We start from the raw sequence: 22,567 nt of genomic DNA, 5'->3' as shown, positions 1-22,567 counted from the left end.
GATACAGGATGGAGACACATCTGTCCATTATTTGATGGTAGTCTAATACAGTACAGTAGGCAACTGATACATTTACTGTATTTTGTTTGAATGTTTAACCTGTACATACAATATTTTCCTTTCAGGTGGACATTTCCCCGGTTTTCAATGTAATATATCTTAATAATACAATTTATACTGCTTGAGAAATATTAAGTCGTCTATGTCAGTCTGTCTATTGATTGGTTGACGGAATCAGAAATTATTTCCAATATCTATATAAGATATGTTGTCTCAGTTGAGCCCTGTAACCTGCAAAGATATTGAAACTGATGTGAGAGGACATTTTGTGACCAAATGGACAATTCTGTGTGCCACGCCAAGTATAAGATGTCAAATAGATTATAATGAAAGGTTTCTGTGCACACACACAGAGCAATGAAGTGTACCTTAGCAAAGCTAATGATCTAATGCACTGTTGTGTGTGTGTATTTCAATCTGATTTCCATTTCTGCACACGTCTGGCTGACAACACTAAATGGAATGTGACCTTTAGTGAGAGAGAGTATACACTGTTTCCAACAGATTCACACCTACAAGATCATGTCCTTCACACAACTGACAAAAGTAGGGAACTTAACTGTCTACTTCTAATAGTGAATATGTGATATCATGTTTTGACATCTGACACTGGGGGTTGAGAGGGATAGCGACAGGCCAGTTTACGTCTCGACTGCCTCGGCATCCACGAAATGCCTATATTTGGTCATTTCTCAATGAAGACTTGCACAGTGATTCATTCCTTTCTTGTTCTTAATAATGGGAGGTGGGCCAGCGGTCTGTCTGGCTCTCCACATGAACACTAGTCTGATGGGGAGAGGGAATGGAGGAGAGGGGGGGGGGGGGGGGATTAAATGCAAACAGTGGGCTATTCCTGAATCTCCTAAGAAATTATTGCCTTTTGTAATTACACTTCATAAGAGCTTTTCCTAACCATATGACCAGAGAGGTGGAAAATCAGACCTGTAGTCTGATAATTGTTTCTGGTAAGATCACGTGGTCAGGAAAAGCTCTGGCCTGAATCATTTAAATGAGAGAATAAAGAAAGAGTTTGGTTTTTGGAGAGCATTTAACCAAAAAGTACTTGGAGAACTAGCTGGAAAACTGGAATAGCAATTCAAATCTAAAAGGGACACAAGTTGTTTTCTGGCCATAGGGCTCCGAGTTTTTTCTTGGCTTATTTCTATTTTAGTGACAAGTTATCCGTGAAGATAAAACAATAGAAATTAAAAATATAGCTGTGAGCAGCAATGAATGGGGTTCACAGGATGACAGAAAGGACACAAGATCAACTGAATAACAAAGCAAGTACTCTATAATGTAAGAAATATCTTCCTTTAGAGTGAAGTGAAGCTGACGTATGGTTCATGAGGAGAAGAGGAATGCAGATGATTTTGTGCATTATCGTCATATATGCAAAGAATTAGTTAATAGTTCCTTTTTTTGTTGTTGATATAAATACCAAATTCAGTGTGGTTTGCCTTAGGGACGTCCATGATAGCGATGACAAGTTTCAAGTGGAGTGGATATACAGTGGTTTAAATGGACATTTGTAAATAACTCAAGCCATCTTTTGACCAATCCCTTAGCTTTTCTCAAACAAAGTTTAGTGTAATTTGATCCTATAGTTTATGAGAATATATATATTTTTTAGCATATTAGTATATGTGCTAATATGCATCTACTGGTGTAGTGTGGCCATCTTTGAATCCGAAAGACCAAATTTGGACTTTTAGTCCATGAGAAGATGTTTTATGGTTATTTTAAGCATTAGCGTTACATAGTCAAAAAAGTGAATTGTTAATAGTTTCCTTATTCTTTCCAACAAAATATGGTTCATGGTAATGTCTTTGATTACCTGAAAAAGTTCCAAGTTGATAAGCCATTGTGAAGTGGAATTACAAAGGATTCAACTAACCAAGTATTTTCTGTAAATCCCTAATAAAGATAAAATAATGCACAAAGAAAATACGTTTTTATTTATTTTGTGATGTTTGGGTGGCAGGTAGCCTAGTGGTTAGAGTGTTGGGTCAGCAAACGAAAAGTTGCTAGATCAAATCCCCAAGCTGACAAGGTAAAAATGTGTCATTCTGCCTCTGAACAAGGCAGTTAACCCACTTGCCTAGTTAAATAAAGGTTCAATTTAAAAAATAAAACATGTCATCTTCCTTCGGTTGTTTGGTGCTTTCAAGATAACTGGGAACTCTCTAAAAAACGAGGTCAAATAATGACGTCAGTGATCTCAGGTTGGAAAGTCAGAGCTCTAGAAAGAGGCCCGAGCTTTTGACTTGAAATTCCCAGTGTTGAACGCACCGAAGTCGGAGATTTCCCAGTTCCAAGTTGTTTTGAATGCGGCATTGAATGGCACTGAAGTCAGACCTTATCGAGTTCCCAGTTGTTTTGAACGCGGCAATTACGTCAGAAGGGAACAGTGAAAGAACAAAATGGAGGAATACGCACGGGAGCCATGGTGAGTGAAAGCATCTAGTGAACTAAATTGCAACACAGTGTTGCTGGTGTCGTAACAGCACAGCCATATAATCTGTTAAAATATAGATGAAATATATATTTAACCCAAACGAATATTTGAAACCCCTAAACCGTCCGACTCCGAAGATGCTAGCTAGCTGAGTTGCTAGCCCACTTCAGTGACCTTGTTGAGCTTTCAGACGCTGCAGTTTGATATGTCAAACGTTTAGCTGTAATTTCACGTGTACATTGTGTGATACACATCATTCACCACAAGTTAATATGAATAATTCCCACATTTGCTTAATAACTAGCTAATGCCCATGTAGTTAGCCCTGCTGCCAGCTCAATCAGTTTACAATGTATGATGTAACGACACGTCTGCATGCTCCCTCATACGAAAGCATATATATGAAGTAATTATCAGACACCGATCGTAAGTTAATGATAACCGTTAGTCCACTCGCTAATGTGATATGCTAGCAATTGCAAGGGCTAAAGTTGCTCAGATAATGTGCTGTGTTACTAGCTACCTTTCAAGATTCTACAGTAGCAAGTTAGCTAGGTGACTAACCTACTAGCACAACTTTGCTACTAGTGTTGTCACGATACCAGGACAAGTATCGCGATACAATTGGGAAGGGGGCATATTTCAGACATGGAACGCAACGCAATGTGCTTTACAGGAAGAAAAAAAACAAGTAAAATAAAAGCAGAAATATTTACTACAAGAAATAACTAAAAGCACCCTAAGGAAAAGCAAAGCTAAAAATATGTTTAAAGATATCGTTTAAATATGTCCAAAGTTTTAGCCCCCCTCAGGTTCTGCGGCAGGCTATTCCAGAGGCTGGGGACATAATAACTAAAGGCTGCCTCCATGCCTCTTGGGCATTGGGATAGTTAAAACGCCAGTGCCAGAGGAACTGAGGGACCTACTGGGTACATAACTTAAAAGCATGTCTGACATGTATTGGGGAAGGAATATACATACAATGAATTATGCATGTCCTTGTGGCAGTAAGAGGAAAACACAGTATGAAACCTTCTTTACTCTTCAGTTAACACACACACACGTTCCCTCACACACTTGGTGGTACCACCGCCTTCGCCCTACCAACACAGTCGGTGGTCACGTGTCTGAAGTCACGTGTTGCTGCCGAAATCGTGGGGGACTTCCAGAGAGTGGTGAGGAGATCAATAAACCGATCAACTTCGGAACACACTCGGGACTTGAGTGATGCAATTCATATTCTCCATTTCAGTAATAAAAAGAGCAAGAAATTCAAATGAACGTCGTTTTACGAAATATAAACCTCAGTAACCGTTAAACATTTCATTTGTTAAACGTGTCAAGTCTCGACATCATACATAAACAAATACATGTGTCGTATAAATAGGCACGCCACTCCATTATTTTGTGTGAAATTGTGCAAACCAAAAAATGACGCCGTGTCTTATGGGATTCCACTTCGCTATGAAGCCGGCAGCGTTGCAGGCTCAGTCGAAGTGCCTACCGGAGGGGCTAATTAGCCCCTACGCCCTCGATAATTTTCATTCCCTCTGCTTTGGGACACTTCTGCAAATGAAAGAGGCGAGGGCAGAGGGGGATTTGGGATTTAGCCACTCTTATCTCCATCTCTCAAGCACACACACCACTCTCTCACCCACAAACATACACACACTACTCCCAACTTAAAAATCAATCAACAAACGATACCCCATAATGATAAAGCAAGAACATGTTTTTAGAAATGTTTGCAAAAAATCCCCCGGAAATACCTTTACATAAGTACTCTTTGCTATGAGACTTGGAATTGAGCTCAGGTGCATCCTTTTTCCATTGTTCATTCTTGAGATGTTTCTACAACTTGATTGGAGTCCACATGTGGTAAATTCAATTGATTGGACATGATTTGGAAAGCAGACACCCGTCTGTATTAGAGGTCGACCGATTATGATTTTTCAACGCCGATACCGATTATTGGAGGACCAAAAAAGCCGATGCCGATTAATCGGCCGATTAAAAAAATATATAAATTATTATTATTTGTAGTAATGACAATTACAACTATACTGAATGAACACTTATTTGAACTTAATATAATACAAAATCAATTTAGCCTCAAATAAATAATGAAACATGTTCAATTTGGTTTAAATAATGCAAAAACAAAGTGTTGGAGAAGAAAGTAAAAGTGCAATATGTGCCATGTAAGAAATCTAACGCTTAAGTTCTTTGCTCAGAACATGAGAACATATGAAAGCTGGTGGTTCCTTTAAACATGAATCTTCAATATTCCCAGATAAGAAGTTTTAGGTTGCAGTTATTAAAGGAATTATAGGACTATTTCTCTCTATACCATTTGATTTCATATACCTTTGACTTTTGGATGTTCATATAGGCACTTTAGTATTGCCAGTGTAACAGTATAGCTTCCGTCTCTCTCCTCGCCCCTACCTGGGCATGAACCAGGAACACATCGACAACAGCCACCCTCGAAGCAGCGTTACCCATGCAGAGCAAGGGGAATAACTACTCCAAGTCGCAGAGCGAGTGACGTTTGAAACGCTATTAGTGCGCACCCCGCTAACTAGCTAGCCATTTCACATTGGTTACACCAGCCTGATCTCGGGAGTTGATGGGCTTGAAGTCATAAACAGCGCAATGCTTGAAGCACAGCAAAGAGCTGCTGGCAAAACGCACAAAGTGCTGTTTGAATGAATGCTTACGGGCCTGCTGGTGCCTACCATCGCTCAGTCAGACTGCTCTATCAAATCATAGACTTAATTATAACATAATAACACACAGAAATACAAGCCTTAGGTCATTAATATGGTCAAATCCGGAAACTATCATCTTGAAAACAAGACGTTTATTCTTTCAGTGAAATACGGAACCGTTCCGTATTTTATCTAACGTGTGGCATCCATAAGTCTAAATATTCCTGTTACATTGCACAACCTTCAATGTTATGTCATAATTATGTAAAATTCTGGCAAATTAGGCGGCCCAAACTGTTGCATATATCCTGACTCTGTGTGCAATGAATGCAAGAGAAGTGACACAATTTCACCTGGTTAATATTGCCTGCTAACCTGGATTTATTTTAGCTAAATATGCAGGATAAAAAATATATACTTCTGTGTTTTGATTTTAAGAAAGGCATTGATGTTTATGGTTAGGTACACATTGGAGCAAGGACAGTACGCATTGGAGCAAGGACAATACGCACCGCATCGATTATATGCAAAGCAGGACACGCTAGATAGTAGTAGTAAGTAAAATCATCAACCATCACGCTAGTAAAATCATCAACCATGTGTAGTTAACTAGTGATTATGATTGATTGTTTTTTATAAGATAAGTTTAATGCTAGCTAGCAACTTACCTTGGCTTACTGCATTCACGTAACAGGCATGCTCCTCGTGGGGTGCAATGAGAGGCAGGTGGGTAGAGTGTTGGACTAGTTAACTGTAAGGTTGCAAGATTGAATCCCCAAGCTGACAAGGTAAAAATCTGTCGTTCTGCCCCTGAACAAGGCAGTTAACCCACCATTCGTTGGCCGTCATTGAAAATAAGAATGTGTTCTTAACTGACTTGCCTAGTTAAATAAAGGTGTAAAAAAAAATTGTTGCCAAATCGGTGACCAAATATACAGATTTCCATTTGTTATGAAAACATGAAATCGGCCCTAATTAATCAGTCATTCCGATTAATAGGTCGACCTCTAGTCTGTTTACGGTCCCACAGTTGACAGTGCATGCCAGAGCAAAAACCAAGCCATATAGGGTCGAAGGAATTGTCCGTAGAGCTCCGAGAAGATTGTGTCAAGGTACAGATCTGGGGAAGAGTACCAAAACATTTCTACAGCACTGAAGGTCCCCAAGAACACTGTAGCCTCCATCATTCTTAAATGGAAGAAGTTTTGAACCACCAACACTCTTCCTAGAGCTGTCCGCCCAGCCAAACTGAGCAATCGGGGAGAATGGCATTGGTCAGGGAGGTGACCAAGAACCTGATGGTCTCTCTGACAGATCTCTAGAGTTCTTCTGAGGAGATGGGAGAACCTTCCAGAAGGACAACCATCTCTGCAGCACTCCACCAATCAGGCCTTTGTGTTAGTGGCCAGATGGAAGCCACTCCTCAGTAAAATGCACATGACAGCCCGCTTTGAGTTTGCCAAAAGGCACCTAAAGGACTCTGACCATGAGAAACAAGATTCTCTGGTCTGATGAAACCAAGATTGAACTCTTTGGCCTGAATGCCAATTGTCACGTTTGGAGGAAACCTGGCGCCTTCCCAATGGTGAAGCATGGTGGTGGCAGCATCAGGCTGTGGGGATGTTTTTCAGCTTCAGGGACTGGGAGACTAGTCAGGATCGAGGGAAAGATGAACTGAGCAAAGTACAGGGAGATCCTTGATGGAAATCTGCTCCAGAGTGCTCAGGACCTCAGATTGTGGTGAAGGTTCACCTTCCAACAGGACAACGACCCTACGCACACAGCCAAGACAACTGAGGAGTGGCTTCGGGACAGAGTGGCCCAGCCAGAGCCTGGACTTGGCTGGCAGGGATGTTCTTGTCGCGCTCTAGCAACAACTGTGGCGAGCTGGGCGCAATGCACACTGACACGGTCGCCAGGTGTACAGTGTTTCCTCTGACACATTGGTATGGCTGGCTTCTGGATTAAGTGTGCATTGTGTGAAGAAGCAGTGCGGCTTGGCTGGGCTGTGTTTCAGAGGTTGCATGGCTCTCGACCTTCGCCTCTCCTGAGTCTGTACAGGAGTTGCAGCGATGAGACAAGACTGTAATTACCAACTGAAAAGTGTCAAAGTGTGGTAGTGTCATATAAAACGGTACTATGGAATTCTAAAATGTTGTTATATGTATCATGACGTTTTGGTACCGTGATATTACCGTGGTACCGGTGTACATTGCAACACTAGCCTACCGTTATCTAACATTACTAGGTGGCAATCACACACTTTTAATAGCCAGTTGACACAAGCCTTCAGGCTACTTTACACTAGCTAGCTATGTATCATGCATGTAAATGCACCTATGACCCTGAAGCAAACTGGTAAAGACCTGTGTGTTATCTGCCTGTGTGTGTTCATTGACCATACTGTGTTTTTTCAGTCCGTGGAGAATCGTGGATGACTGTGGGGGTGCTTTCACCATGGGGGCCATTGGAGGAGGGATCTTCCAGGCTGTCAAGGGCTTTAGAAATTCACCTGCAGTAAGTTCAGCCATGCCAATAAATTCCCCCATGTGCAAAATGACACTGAACAAAAGTATGAACGCAATATAAAGTGTTGGTCCCATGTTTCGTGAGCTGAAACAAAAGTCCCCAGAAATGTTCCGTACGCACAAAAAGCTTTACTCTCAAATTTTGTGCACAAATTTGTTAACATCCTTGTTAGTGAGCATTTCCCAAGATAATCCATTCTCCTGACAGGTGTGGCATTTCAACAAACTGATTAAACAGCATGATCATTACACATGTGCACCTTGTGCTGGGGACAATGAAAGGCCACTCTAAAAGGTGCAGCTTTGTCGCACAACACAATGCCACAGATGTCTCAAGTTTTAAGGGAGCGTGCAATTGGCATGTTGACTGCAGGAATGTACACCAGAGCTGTTGCCAGAGAATTGAAAGTTCATTTCTCCACTACAAGCTGCCTCCAACTTCGTTTTGGAGAATTTGGCAGTACGTACAACTGGCCTCACAACCACGTGTAACCATGACAGCCCAGGACCTCTACATCCGGCTTCTTCACCTTGTTGTCGTCCCAGCCACCCGGACGGCTGATGAAACTGGGTTTGCACAATCAAAGAATTCTTGAACCAACTGTCAGAAACTATCTCGGGGAAGCTCATCTGTGTGCTCGTCATCCACACTAGTATCTTGACCTGATTGCAGTTCAGTGTCGTAACCGACTTCAGTGGGTAAATGCTCACCTTCGGTGGCCACTGGGACGCTGTAGAAGTGTGCTCTTAACAGATGAATCCCGGTTTCAACTGTACCGGGCAGGTGGCAGACAGCTTGGATGGCGTTTTGTGGGCGAGCGGTTTGCTGATGTCAACGTTGGGAATAGAGTGCCCCATGGTGGGGTTATGGGTTGGGCAGGCATAAGCTACGGACATCGAACACAATTGCTTTTTATCGTTGGCAATTTGAATGCACAGAGATACCGTGATGAGATCCCGAGGCCAGTTGTCGTGCCACTCATCCGCCCCCCCATGTCACAAGGATCTGTACATAATTCATGGAAGCTGAAAATGTCCCAGTTATTCCATGGCCTGTGTCATGTAAAAATCTAGATGGCGTGAAAATGTTTCCAGTCAATAAGTCGCTCTGGATAAGAGCGTCCGGTAAATGACTTAAATGTAAATGTAAATGTAATTGAACGCGTCTGTGTGGATTACTGAGCTTGTGGAGCTGTTTCTCTCACACCCCCTCACCCTGGATTTGGCTAGGTAACAAGCATAATTAGCTGGTTGGCTTGTTCTTAGAGGTGTGCAGTCTTAACTTGTTTGCATACCTAGCTAACTAAGGCACTTCCGGGTTGGAGCGAGCGGTCGCATCTGCACTCGGTCCGCAGGTAGTATTACATTTCATTACATTTCATTATAGTACAACGGTTTGATTTGTCTAATCTTAGCAATTTCTTCTTAGCTAGCTACATAGCCGTCTTTGTATCATAGATAATTGCGTAATTATCGTATTTCGTCGTCCTAACGCAGTCTACACTGCCCTGCAGCTAGCCAGCTAGCTAACGTCCACCGTTAGCTAGTCCACCGTCTACCGATTAGCAGCACAACTATTACACTCAACTGAACGACTTGATTAGTGTAGTGTTAGCTAGCTACATAGTTGTCTTTGCTGTCTTCGTATCCAAGATAATTGTGTAGTTTAGAGTGTGTAGTTTTAGAGTGATTATCTTAATTTACCGAGGTTAGCTAGCCAGCTATTTGTCGTCCTTAACGTAGGAGACACTGCTAGCTAGCCAACAGCTAGCCAACGTCTACCGAACAGAACTTCCGCACTCAACAATCCGGTCGCATTTCGCTTCGCTCCACAGGTAGTATCACATTTTTCATTTCATTTCATTACAGTACAACGGCTTGATTTGTTTGATCGTAGCTAGCTACATAGCTAGCTACATAGCCGTCTTTGTATCAAAGATAATTGTGTAGTCTTGAGCGATTTCCTAGGTTAGCTAGCCAGCTATTGTCGTTCTTTTAACGTAATGTAATCAACACTGCTAGCTAGCCAGCGAGCCCCGAATAGCAGCACAGTAGCACAGTAGAAACTATTACACTCAACGGAACGACTTGATTAGTGTAGTGTCAACAACGCAGACACTGCCAGCTAGCCTACATAGTCAACAACGCAGCCTCTGCCAGCTAGCCTACTTCAGCAGTACTGTATCATTTTAATCATTTTAGTCAATAAGATTCTTGCTACGTAAGCTTAACTTTCTGAACACTCGAGACGTGTAGTCCACTTGTCATTCCAATCTCCTTTGCATTAGCGTAGCCTCTTGTGTAGCCTGTCAACTATGTGTCTGTCTATCCCTGTTCTCTCCTCTCTGCACAGACCATACAAACGCTCCACACCGCGTGGCCGCGGCCACCCTAATCTGGTGGTCCCAGCGCGCACGACCCACTTGGAGTTCAAGGTCTCCGGTAGCCTCTGGAACTGCCGATCTGCGGCCAACAAGGCAGAGTTCATCTCAGCCTATTCCTCCCTCCAGTCCCTCGACTTCTTGGCACTGACGGAAACATGGATCACCACAGACAACACTGCTACTCCTACTGCTCTCTCTTCGTCTGCCCACGTGTTCTCGCACACCCCGAGAGCTTCTGGTCAGCGGGGTGGTGGCACCGGGATCCTCATCTCTCCCAAGTGGTCATTCTCTCTTTCTCCCCTTACCCATCTGTCTATCGCCTCCTTTGAATTCCATGCTGTCACAGTTACCAGCCCTTTCAAGCTTAACATCCTTATCATTTATCGCCCTCCAGGTTCCCTCGGAGAGTTCATCAATGAGCTTGATGCCTTGATAAGCTCCTTTCCTGAGGACGGCTCACCTCTCACAGTTCTGGGCGACTTTAACCTCCCCACGTCTACCTTTGACTCATTCCTCTCTGCCTCCTTCTTTCCACTCCTCTCCTCTTTTGACCTCACCCTCTCACCTTCCCCTACTCACAAGGCAGGAAATACGCTCGACCTCATCTTTACTAGATGCTGTTCTTCCACTAACCTCATTGCAACTCCCCTCCAAGTCTCCGACCACTACCTTGTATCCTTTTCCCTCTCGCTCTCATCCAACACTTCCCACACTGCCCCTACTCGGATGGTATCGCGCCGTCCCAACCTTCGCTCTCTCTCCCCCGCTACTCTCTCCTCTTCCATTCTATCATCTCTTCCCTCTGCTCAAACCTTCTCCAACCTATCTCCTGATTCTGCCTCCTCAACCCTCCTCTCCTCCCTTTCTGCATCCTTTGACTCTCTATGTCCCCTATCCTCCAGGCCGGCTCGGTCCTCCCCTCCCCGCTCCGTGGCTCGACGACTCATTGCGAGCTCACAGAACAGGGCTCCGGGCAGCCGAGCGGAAATGGAGGAAAACTCGCCTCCCTGCGGACCTGACATCCTTTCACTCCCTCCTCTCTACATTTTCCACTTCTCTCTCTGCTGCTAAAGCCACTTTCTACCACTCTAAATTCCAAGCATCTGCCTCTAACCCTAGGAAGCTCTTTGCAACCTTCTCCTCCCTCCTGAATCCTCCTCCCCCCTCCTCCCTCTCTGCAGATGACTTCGTCAACCATTTTGAAAAGAAGGTCGACGACATCCGATCCTCGTTTGCTAAGTCAAACGACACCGCTGGTTCTGCTCACACTGCCCTACCCTGTGCTCTGACCTCTTTCTCCCCTCTCTCTCCAGATGAAATCTCGCGTCTTGTGACGGCCGGCCGCCCAACAACCTGCCCGCTTGACCCTATCCCCTCCTCTCTTCTCCAGACCATTTCCGGAGACCTTCTCTCTTACCTCACCTCGCTCATCAACTCATCCCTGACCGCTGGCTACGTCCCTTCCGTCTTCAAGAGAGCGAGAGTTGCACCCCTTCTGAAAAAACCTACACTCGATCCCTCCGATGTCAACAACTACAGACCAGTATCCCTTCTTTCTTTTCTCTCCAAAACTCTTGAACGTGCCGTCCTTGGCCAGCTCTCCCGCTATCTCTCTCAGAATGACCTTCTTGATCCAAATCAGTCAGGTTTCAAGACTAGTCATTCAACTGAGACTGCTCTTCTCTGTATCACGGAGGCGCTCCGCACTGCTAAAGCTAACTCTCTCTCCTCTGCTCTCATCCTTCTAGACCTATCGGCTGCCTACGATACTGTGAACCATCAGATCCTCCTCTCCACCCTCTCCGAGTTGGGCATCTCCGGCGCCTCCCACGCTTGGATTGCGTCCTACCTGACAGGTCGCTCCTACCAGGTGGCGTGGCGAGAATCCGTCTCCACACCACGTGCTCTCACCACTGGTGTCCCCCAGGGCTCTGTTCTAGGCCCTCTCCTATTCTCGCTATACACCAAGTCACTTGGCTCTGTCATAACCTCACATGGTCTCTCCTATCATTGCTATGCAGACGACACACAATTAATCTTCTCCTTTCCCCCTTCTGATGACCAGGTGGCGAATCGCATCTCTGCATGTCTGGCAGACATATCAGTGTGGATGACGGATCACCACCTCAAGCTGAACCTCGGCAAGACGGAGCTGCTCTTCCTCCCGGGAAGGACTGCCCGTTCCATGATCTCGCCATCACGGTTGACAACTCCATTGTGTCCTCCTCCCAGAGCGCTAAGAACCTTGGCGTGATCCTGGACAACACCCTGTCGTTCTCAACTAACATCAAGGCGGTGGCCCGTTCCTGTAGGTTCATGCTCTACAACATCCGCAGAGTACGACCCTGCCTCACACAGGAAGCGGCGCAGGTCCTAATCCAGGCACTTGTCATCTCCCGTCTGGATTACTGCAACTCGCTGTTGGCTGGGCTCCCTGCCTGTGCCTTTAAACCCCTACAACTCATCCAGAACGCCGCAGCCCGTCTGGTGTTCAACCTTCCCAAGTTCTCTCACGTCACCCCGCTCCTCCGCTCTCTCCACTGGCTTCCAGTTGAAGCTCGCATCCGCTACAAGACAATGGTGCTTGCCTACGGAGCTGTGAGGGGAACGGCACCTCAGTACCTCCAGGCTCTGATCAGGCCCTACACCCAAACAAGGGCACTGCGTTCATCCACCTCTGGCCTGCTCGCCTTCCTACCACTGAGGAAGTACAGTTCCCGCTCAGCCCAGTCAAAACTGTTCGCTGCTCTGGCCCCCCAATGGTGGAACAAACTCCCTCACGACGCCAGGACAGCGGAGTCAATCACCACCTTCCGGAGACACCTGAAACCCCACCTCTTTAAGGAATACCTAGGATAGGATAAAGTAATCCCTCTCACCCCCCCTTAAAAGATTTAGATGCACTACTGTTCCACTGGATGTCATAAGGTGAATGCACCAATTTGTAAGTCGCTAAATGACTTAAATGTAAAATGTAAATGTAAGAAATGTATGCACTGTCAATCGAAAACGTAGTCGCCCAAGTCTTTGCAATGGCAAAAAATCTCTCCTCACATAACCCTCAGCACTTTGACATGCGATTCCGTGTATTTACATGCTGACCTCACACCTCAACAAGCTTGTGATTGGTCAAAGTCAATACTCCTGGCCACCATTGATTGGCAGATGTGGGCACGCGGATTTGCTTCACACACAAGATTTTCGCGTTTGAGGGAGGGTGTGAGAGAAACATCTGCATGTGCTCAGCCATCCACATAAAGCGATGGCATGCATTTATTGAACTGGGATCTTTTTCATACTGGGAGAAATTTCAAAGCATGCCGTCACAATCAGAACGGTTGGAAACTAATTCACGCTAGGAAGATGTTTACATGACAGCATGTATACTCACCAGAAATGTCACAAATTGAGCATGTTTGAACATGAACATGCTCTGGATCGACGTGTACGACAGTGTGTTCCAGTTCCTGCCAATATCCAACAACATCGCACAGCCATTGAAGCGGAGTGGGACAACATTCTACAGGCCTATGCGAAGGAGATGTCGCCCATGCATGAGGCAAATGGTGGTCACACCAGATACTGACTAGTTTTCTGACCCACGCCCCTACCTTTTTTAAGATATCTGTGACCAACAGATGCATATCTGTATTCCCAGTCATGTGAACTCCATATATTAGGGCCTAATGAATTTATTTAAATTGACTGATTTCCTTATATGAACTGTAACTCTATAAAAAAAATGAAATTGTTGCATTTTGTGTTTTATATTTAGCTAGCCTATGGGATATGAAGGAACAGTTAAGTCAATTAGAGAACTGTTTGACTGAATTTTGTACTGTGCTGAATGGGTTGGGCATAGTGAGGTGTGAAGAATGAGGAGTTTTGATGCCATCTTCTTTTTGTTCTCAGGGGATGAGCCACAGATTGAAAGGTAGCATGACAGCCATCAAGACCAGAGCCCCACAGTTGGGGGGTAAGTACACGTCAAGTTCAAGCTTATTTGGCTCTTTTGTTCTCAGACTGCAAGTCATTGTTCCTTGCTCTGTCTGAAACCGCGTGAATTATGTTATGTTGTATTGTAGGTAGCTTTGCAGTATGGGGAGGCCTCTTCTCCATGATTGACTGTGGGTTGGTAAAGGTACGGGGGAAAGAGGACCCCTGGAACTCCATCACAAGCGGGGCCATGACTGGAGCCATCCTTGCAGCAAGAAGTGAGTGATAGTTTAATAATTCCCATTTTTAAGACAGGCATTGCTGTGAAGAAGGGGCCCTCGCGCTGTTTTTCTGTCACACTTTCACACACATACTCATACAAACAAAATTGCCCTTATACAGCTATCTTACAATAACTTTTGCACAAAGTTCACCATTGGTTCCTTGTTGAACACACTTAATGTATTTCCGCATGCTTAACATACAACATGGGCTTGTAAATTCAGGGCATTCACGTAGACCCAGTGTTTGTTCAATGTAAATGTAGTTATTTTATTTTATTTACTGTAAAGACTAATTGCTAGTCTATGTTGTACTGATTCCTTTATTGTTTGTCCTCAGATGGACCAGTGGCCATGGTAGGCTCTGCTGCAATGGGAGGTATACTACTGGCATTGATAGAGGGAGCTGGAATCCTGCTCACTAGATTTGCTTTGTCACAGTTCCCAACTGGTCAGTGTGCCTCTCTGACGAATGCTGTCTTATTCTGTAGTTGATTTACAGGGCTACAATGAAGGGTTATAGGGAGTGCAAATGTTTTATTTAATTTATTGAACCTTTTATTTAACCAGGTAAAACCCATTTGAGGTTAAAAACCTCTTTTGCGAGGACGACCTGGCAAGAAAGCAAAACCGGGAAATGGCAGCGTGTCCATAAAACATTACAGAATACAGAGTATACACAAAACACAAAGTGTCACAAGTTAAAGATACAATTGAAGATTAGAAACAACTGCAGTTATCACAAACGGTGTTGTCGATCAGAGTCTTAAAAACAGGCAAGGACACTAACTCCCCTTACTTTACAACCTTCTGAAGCATGTTCCAGGATGACAGGGCATTATGGGAAAAAGATGGTCCCATCTCAGTTCTAGCCTTAGGAACATAAGGCAACTGTGAACAAAGAATATATTGAGTGACTGATCTGGTCAGTAAAGAACAGAGATACAACGGGAGTTGTCCCATCAATGCTTTGTTGACAAAAGTGTAGGAGTGCTTTAGCCTCCTGGTGGAGAGAGAGGTTCATTGCACCATAGCATACAAATCACAGTGATGGGTAAGTGAACTTGCATTTGTAATATATCTTAAAGCACCATGATTAACTGTGTCCAGAGTTTAAGGTACTTGCTGAGGCCTTCATATAGACAATATCACCATAATCCAGCACTGATTTTTTTTTAAAAGTGCTTTGAACAAGTTATTTTCTGACTTACATTGAAAAGCCAGATTTGTTCATGAAATAAGAAACTCATTTTCAACTTCAGTTTCATAGTCAAGTTATCAATGTGCTGTTTAAAATTCAAACTCTCATCTAACCACATCCCAAGATACTTATAGGAGGAAAACCTATCAATTTGCTGGCCTGTTATAGTTCGAATTTGCAAGTGAGTCCATCTGTTTCCTTTAAGGAAAGAGAAAACCATAAACTTTGTTTTCCTTTCATTGAGCACAAGTTTCAATTGGAAAAGCTGCCTTTGAAACTCAGATTTCATACCCTCCTGAGCTACACACTGTGTTCTGTCAGAAAGGTAGTTTTGGAACCAATCCAATGCATCAACACTTAAACCAACCTTTTTTAGTCTTCAACAGCTGGGCATGGCAACAGTGTCGAAGGCCTTCGATAAGTTAATAAAAAGTGATGTCCTGAGCATCTAGAATATCACCTACAACCTTACTAACAGCAGTAATTGTACTGTGCTTGGCTCTCAAAATTCAAAAGGCACTCGCACATCTGAGCAAACCTTTTGCAGGTGCATGGCAACAGTTGAACAAGATGAATGAAAAAGGAAACCGCACACTGCTCTTGATAGTATCACTGATCTTTAATAAGCTTATGTATCGGCCTCACGGCCTTTGTCAGAGCTTTTGTGATTTTTAAAAAATTAGCACCCTTATGTAGACCTAGCCCCACCCACATCCGTTCCACACATGGAAACGGGTTGGAGGCGAAGGAAATTGAGATAAAACTGAGTAATTATGAAGAAAGTCTTTCAACTGTGAGTTCACAAGGTTTTCTAAAACTTTTGCCAAAGCAGACAGTTTAGATATGGGACGATTGTTATCCAACTGGATCTCCACCTTTATGTAAAGGCGTGACATAGGCTGCTTTCCAGACTTTTGGAATGGTGTTACTCGCCAATAAAATATTTAAAATATGAGTGAGGGGCAGCAATGATCTCTGCACAAATTTTGACAAAATACGGGTTTAATTCACACGGGCCAGCTGCTTTCTTAATATTAATAGATTTGAGTTCCTTTACAACTTCTGAAAGCTCAGTCTCTGTAAAATGAAATAGATGAACCATAGGCCGACATGTGGCTGTTTCATTCACCGCCTCATTTGAGATGTTAGGAAGGAGTTCGTTATCAAATAAATGCCCAGCTTTAGCATAATGCTCATTAAACATGTCAAGTTTATTCTTCTCAGTCACATCCAATGAATTTGAGGTCAATTTCAGCGCAAGACCAGAGGAGTTTGTGTTAGCATTCATGGATTTAATGGTTTTCCATAATTTCGTCGGATTATTGAGGTTTGCCTTGGTAGATTCGTAGTAGAAGCTAGATTTGTATTTCTGTATTAGCACGGTGCACTTATTTCTCAGTGCCCTGAATAACTGCCATTCAGTCTGGGAATTACCCTTTCTGGCTTTGGCCCATTGTGTATTTCGTTTTTTGGATCAAATCAGATAATTCACCTGTAAACAAGATTGTTTCTACCTCTTACCTGGTACTTTTTGAGAGGGGTGTGTTTATAGAATGAAAATAGGAGAATACCTCTTCGATATCTGGAATAAGTGCAATCCTATCCCAGTTGCATGCATAAAGTTCATGCAGGAATGCCTGCTCTCCGAACTGCCTAAAATTTCATTTGACTATGAACCGAGAGGGCACGTCCAGAGTAATGATGCTAGACGGGCGGGCAGGTGTGGGCAGCGATCGGTTGAAGAGCATGCATTAAGTTTTACTTGCATTTAATAGCAGTTGGAGGCCACAGAAGGAGAGTTGTATGGCATTGGAGCTCTTCTGGAGGTTTGTTAACACAGTGTCCAAAGAGGGGCCAGAGGTATATAGAATGGTGTCATTTGCGTAGAGATGGATCAGAGAATCACCAGCAGCAAGAGCGACATCATTGATGTATACAGAGAAAAGAGTCAGCCTGAGAATTGAACCCTATGGCGCCCTCATAGAGACTGCCAGAGGTCCGGACAACAGGCCCGCCGATTTGACACACTGAACTCTATCAGAGAAGTAGTTGGTGAACCAGGCGAAGCAGTCATTTGAGTTTGCCGATAAGAATGAGGTGATTGACAGTCGAAAGCCTTGGCCAGGTCGATGAATACGGCTGCACAGTATTGTCTTTTATCGATGACGGTTATGATCTCGTTTAGGACCTTGAGCGTGCAATCCAATCTACAGTCGTCTGATACAGCAAAGTTTTTAGCCAGACCAAACCCTGTAGATGAGAGTTTTTTGAGCATGTCACAGTAAGAGTCAAATGGTAACACAATGTGATCCCTCTGAAAGACTACAGCTGCTATACCATCAGTTAAAATAGGGTGTAGCGGTATCTCTGGGTTAGGGAGATTTGTTTTTGATCATTTAGACTTTGCAATGAGCCATAACCCATGTAAAGCAGCAATTAAAACCATTTGTACAAAAATACACCTTTTTTTACCACTGAATCCAACAATTCACAAAAACATAAATAAATATATTCTGAGTCAATCTTTTGAAACCTTAAATTCCCTAAAAAAAATCTAGTAGAGTTAGAAAGAAAGTGTGTGCCCGAGCGTTCTTGCCTTTAAAACAGTCAGCGCATTCAACAGCCGCTGCAGGAATGTACTGACATGTATTTCGCCCAATGTGTGGGTCTGGTCAATGCACCCAGTCGCCTTGCAGTAGGCTACAGCACAGTGAGGCAGAGCGGGCACAGTGGCTAGTCCACCCAGCAGGGGTATCCTGGGCTAGGAAGCCCAGCGCATCTAGACGTTATGTCACAGCGCAGATACCGACCTCCAGTTTCCACCGCACAGCAAGGCAGGAGTGGAGTCAGAAGATTCCGGTAGAATGGCGAAACACAGATACATTTTTTTAAAACATATATTTTTTTAAATGACCATCCAAGTGTCTGGACCGTCAGTCACAGCACAGATGTATCCTCTCTCGACTTTCAGGAAGGGCACCACACCTGTTTGATCTCCTGTAGAAACCAGCAGATGTCAATTTAACGCTTTGATCCTGTAGGATTTTAGATTTTGTCTGTTGTTTAATGACAAGTCTCGCAGCCTATAACAGTTTTGCTAAGTAATAAAAACTTGTAACACTTGAAAGAAACAGTGTGACACAACACTTCCAGCAAAACTGCCCTGCCGCCATCTTGAATTGGATAGTGTTATTTATATTGAACATGGACGAATGACTGCTTACTGCCAAGGCGTCTTATTAATGTATTATCTCTGATGTCATCTCTCAACTCTTCCCTTTCTATAGGTCCCCAGTTTGCTGAGGAGCCAGCCCCCATGCCTGCCCCCTCCTATGGAGGAGACTACAGACAGTACCAGTGAGAGGTTCCTCTCACACTCTAGGCCTTTTTGAAGTTACAATTAGGAAATTTAGGAAATTTTTACGCAATTACAATTGCACCTAACATTATGGACTGGGTCAGAGAACTGAAGGGCAAATTCACACTTTTTTTCCAGAGCCGATGTACAGATTTGCCTTCTACCATCCTCAGCCTTGTCAGTTGTGTTTAGTTCACCCTAAATCGGTTAAAATATCTGAACGAGGGAAAAGCTTGTGGGTTTGTGCAATCATACATGCATGTATACCCTGCAAGTGTGACAGATAAACTAGAGCTGGTGTTGGGTCAAGCTCAGTGCCATGGCTGTCAATGTCCCGTCAAAGATTGATTCTATCAAACTTGTATCATGTCTTTCATGTGTATATAAAGGCTTTCCTGCATGTATTTGGCATGTATTGCTTATTTGCCTTATTGTTCATCGTATCCTGTGCTTGTGCGTGCCGTTTTGTAAATGAAATAACTAGGCTGGTATTTCATTGAACGGTATTAAAAGGCAAATATTCATTGTGCTGTCCCTGAAATCTTAGGTTTTATAATGACTTATTTATTTTTTTGGTAGTTGATAATTAAATGCTTTATAGTTTAACACCAAGAGAGAAGCAAATTACTGCTGGCAAAGGATGACCTCAAACCTCACCAATTGCTCAGTGGTCCTCATGAAAGGGGTTGATACAACTTGTCTGAATGACAGAAGAATAAAAGTTGTCAAATAAAATGTCATTTTGTAGCTTTTGTTTAGCTTTCAAATTATCACAAAGTGCTACTTTATTTCCCCTTAAACTTTTTTCACACTGAAAATATTTGAAATGGTCTTTGTTGGTGTATGGTTATTGAGTGTGCTCTTAAACATATATTTTAGGATTGTGTTTCAGCAGGGCTGGAGCAAAGCCTGCACACCCAGTACATCTCCTGGATGAGGGATAGCCACCCCTGACATAAATCATGCCACTTGATTAATATAACCTCACATCTTTTCACACCATTTGCTTTGGTGTTGAGTGGCTGACGTTATTCAGAAGCTACTGGCATCTCGGCCTGGAGAGCTCTGTCTCGAGGACTAAAACCAGAAAACACAAAGGTGTCACCAATAGAGGGCAGTATACACAAGATATCCTGAAAGATTTGTCCATATCAGTTTTCTTTTCAGTAAAAAGCATGGTGGCACACACCCAGAGATAATTATTTAGTGTAGAGGTGCTGACTAACAGCGAATAAACTGTAAGCTATACAAATAGAGTCGCACACTCTATATATAAACTCCCAGTAATTTATTGGGTAAAACACCAACGTTTCGGCATCACTGTGCCTTCTACAGGTTAATGTCATGAATGCTTGAACCAGGTTATGTCGACAAACAGTGCAATTTAGTGCAACCAATGACAATAGTGAAGGGTGTGTCATAATTATTAGGTTGATTAGAATGAATTGAGTGAAACTGTTGAAAGAATCGTTTACAGCATATAGAATATATTAGGCTATTGTTCTCATATGGAACATAATTAGATATTATACATAATATTAGCATCAACATACATTATTGTTTAATTTCATTTGACATACATTTAATTGTTTCCAATTTAATATTTGTTACATGTAATCTTTTGGTTCAACCATAATGCATAGTAAGCATTATCAACAGGGGGAACATATTGGGTATATGCTGATAAGCTGTAGAAATAATATATTAATTTGTAAGACTTTGTAAAAAAAAAAAAAAAAGAGAATAAAGAAGAATTGTTCATAAGAAGGACCTGAGATCAAAGTCAATATTCAGACCACTAGGGGTCAATGTTTTTAGACAGGATATCCAGTAAGACTCCCTCTAGTAGTAGGATCTCAACGTTAACCTGCTCTCTTTGGTAGAGTAATATGCTCAATGCTTGTATATTTGAGGGAGGAGATAGGATGGTTAGCTTCAACAAAGTAAGCTGCTACTGGATAGTCAGTGTCCTTACACCTGATTGAGCGGCGTTGTTCAGCTATGCGTTTTAATTGTCTTTTAATTTGTCCTATGTGGGCTTTCCCACATGAACAGGTGATGAGATAGATTACTCCCTTTGTCTTGCATGAGATGATACCCCTAACAGGGATTTTTCGACCTGTACGTGGATGTCTGAAGAAGGATGTTTTTGTAGTGCAATTGCACTGTGTGCATGAGCCATATTTGTAGCTCCCTTTTGGAATGGGTGTCAAGAGTGTCTGAGTGGGCTCAGGGGGCATGTCAGACCTCACCAAGCTATCCCCAATATTGCGACCACGCTTATAGACCACCAGTGAGGGTTCCTTGAAGAGGTGTGCAGTTTTTTTTGTCAGATTGCAGAGTACGCCAGTGCTTTTTCAGGATTGCTTTCATTTTCTCCAAACACTTGGTGTAATTAGTGCAGAAGATTGTTGCGTTGTTTTCAGTGTTGGTTAAAGTACTAAATTGTATACTTGAGTAAAAGTAAAAATACCTTAATATAAAATGACAAAAGTAAAAGTCACCCAGCAAAATATTACTAGAGTAAAAGTCAAAGTATTTGTTTTTTAAAAGTACTTAAATATCAAAAGTAAATGGAATTGCTAAAATGTACTGAAGTATCAAATGTCAAAGTCAAAGTATAAATTATTTCAAATTCCTTATATTAAGCAAACCAGATGGCACACTCAGACATAATTTACAAATGAAGCATTTGTGTTTAGTGAGTCTGCCAGATCAGATGCAATAGGGATGACCAGGGATGTTCTCTTGATAAGTGTGTGAATTGGACAATTTTCCTGTCAAAATGTAACGAGTACTTTTGGGTGTCAGGGAAAAAGCATGGAGTAAAAAATACATTATTTTCTTTCGGAATGTAGTGAAGTAAAAGTTGCCAAAAATATAAAAAGTAAAGTTCAGATACCCCCCAAAATATTTAAGTAGTACTTTCAAGTATTTTTACTTAAGTACTTTACACCACTGGATGTTTTTATCCTTTGGTTTAGTTTTGAGCAATTCTTCTCTTGGTTTTTGAGATATTTTCAGAATTGCAGCATCAAGAGTTTTGTCCTTTTTTGCCTCTCATTTTCATTTATCTGTCATTTTCTTAGCATTGCTGTCAAAATATGATTGGTGGCTACAGATTTGTTTAACCCTGCATAACTGGCTATATGGTCAACCATTCTTGGGGGGAAGGGGATGCATACTATCCGCACGTAGCAGGGTATTGCGGTCTGTGGGCTTTGTGTATAAGTCTGTATGTATAATGCACCATTCTCCTTGATGATCCATAGTTTATTTTTCTCTCATCAGTCTGCATGGTGAATTTGAGATATTTTATAGCTTCTTTTCAGTGAAATGGACTACCAGGAGTTGTTCGCGGTTAATGGGCTACCACCACTTTTCATCCTCATAATCCTTATCTCCAGCACCAAACTGTGAAAATGGCGCATATCTGTGATTTGTCATTAAAAATATAAGATCCTAAAAAATGCTTCTCTGTGACATCACAGTGTCGGGTAGAACCTTTTAACACTATATTTCTGTAGAAATGCACCGTTTTCACATATGTAGACACTGGTTTGGTGCTGAAGATAATGCATATGAGGTTGGAGTTGCCCTATAACTTGTGAGAATTTTTCTTTCTTTATTTACCTGTAATGCACACCTGT

The 22,567-nt window shown here is 42.7% G+C and overlaps 1 protein-coding gene across 1 annotated transcript; it reads left to right on the top strand.

Moving 5' to 3' along the window:
- The first annotated feature begins 2,407 nt into the window (after positions 1-2,407).
- Positions 2,408-19,657, top strand: LOC115136070 (mitochondrial import inner membrane translocase subunit Tim17-A). The gene is made up of 6 exons (XM_029671457.2): positions 2,408-2,509; positions 7,647-7,746; positions 14,054-14,117; positions 14,227-14,355; positions 14,699-14,809; positions 18,847-19,657. Exons 1-6 carry the CDS (start codon positions 2,484-2,486, stop codon positions 18,918-18,920), a joined length of 504 nt encoding a protein of 167 aa, XP_029527317.1. The 5' UTR covers positions 2,408-2,483; the 3' UTR covers positions 18,921-19,657.
- Positions 19,658-22,567: the final 2,910 nt, after the last annotated feature.

This window comes from Oncorhynchus nerka, linkage group LG2, assembly GCF_034236695.1.
Source record: "Oncorhynchus nerka isolate Pitt River linkage group LG2, Oner_Uvic_2.0, whole genome shotgun sequence".
NCBI lineage: Eukaryota > Metazoa > Chordata > Actinopteri > Salmoniformes > Salmonidae > Oncorhynchus > Oncorhynchus nerka.
The sequence above is the reverse complement of the archived record's forward strand: the minus strand, read 5'-3'. Positions and strand labels throughout refer to the sequence as shown.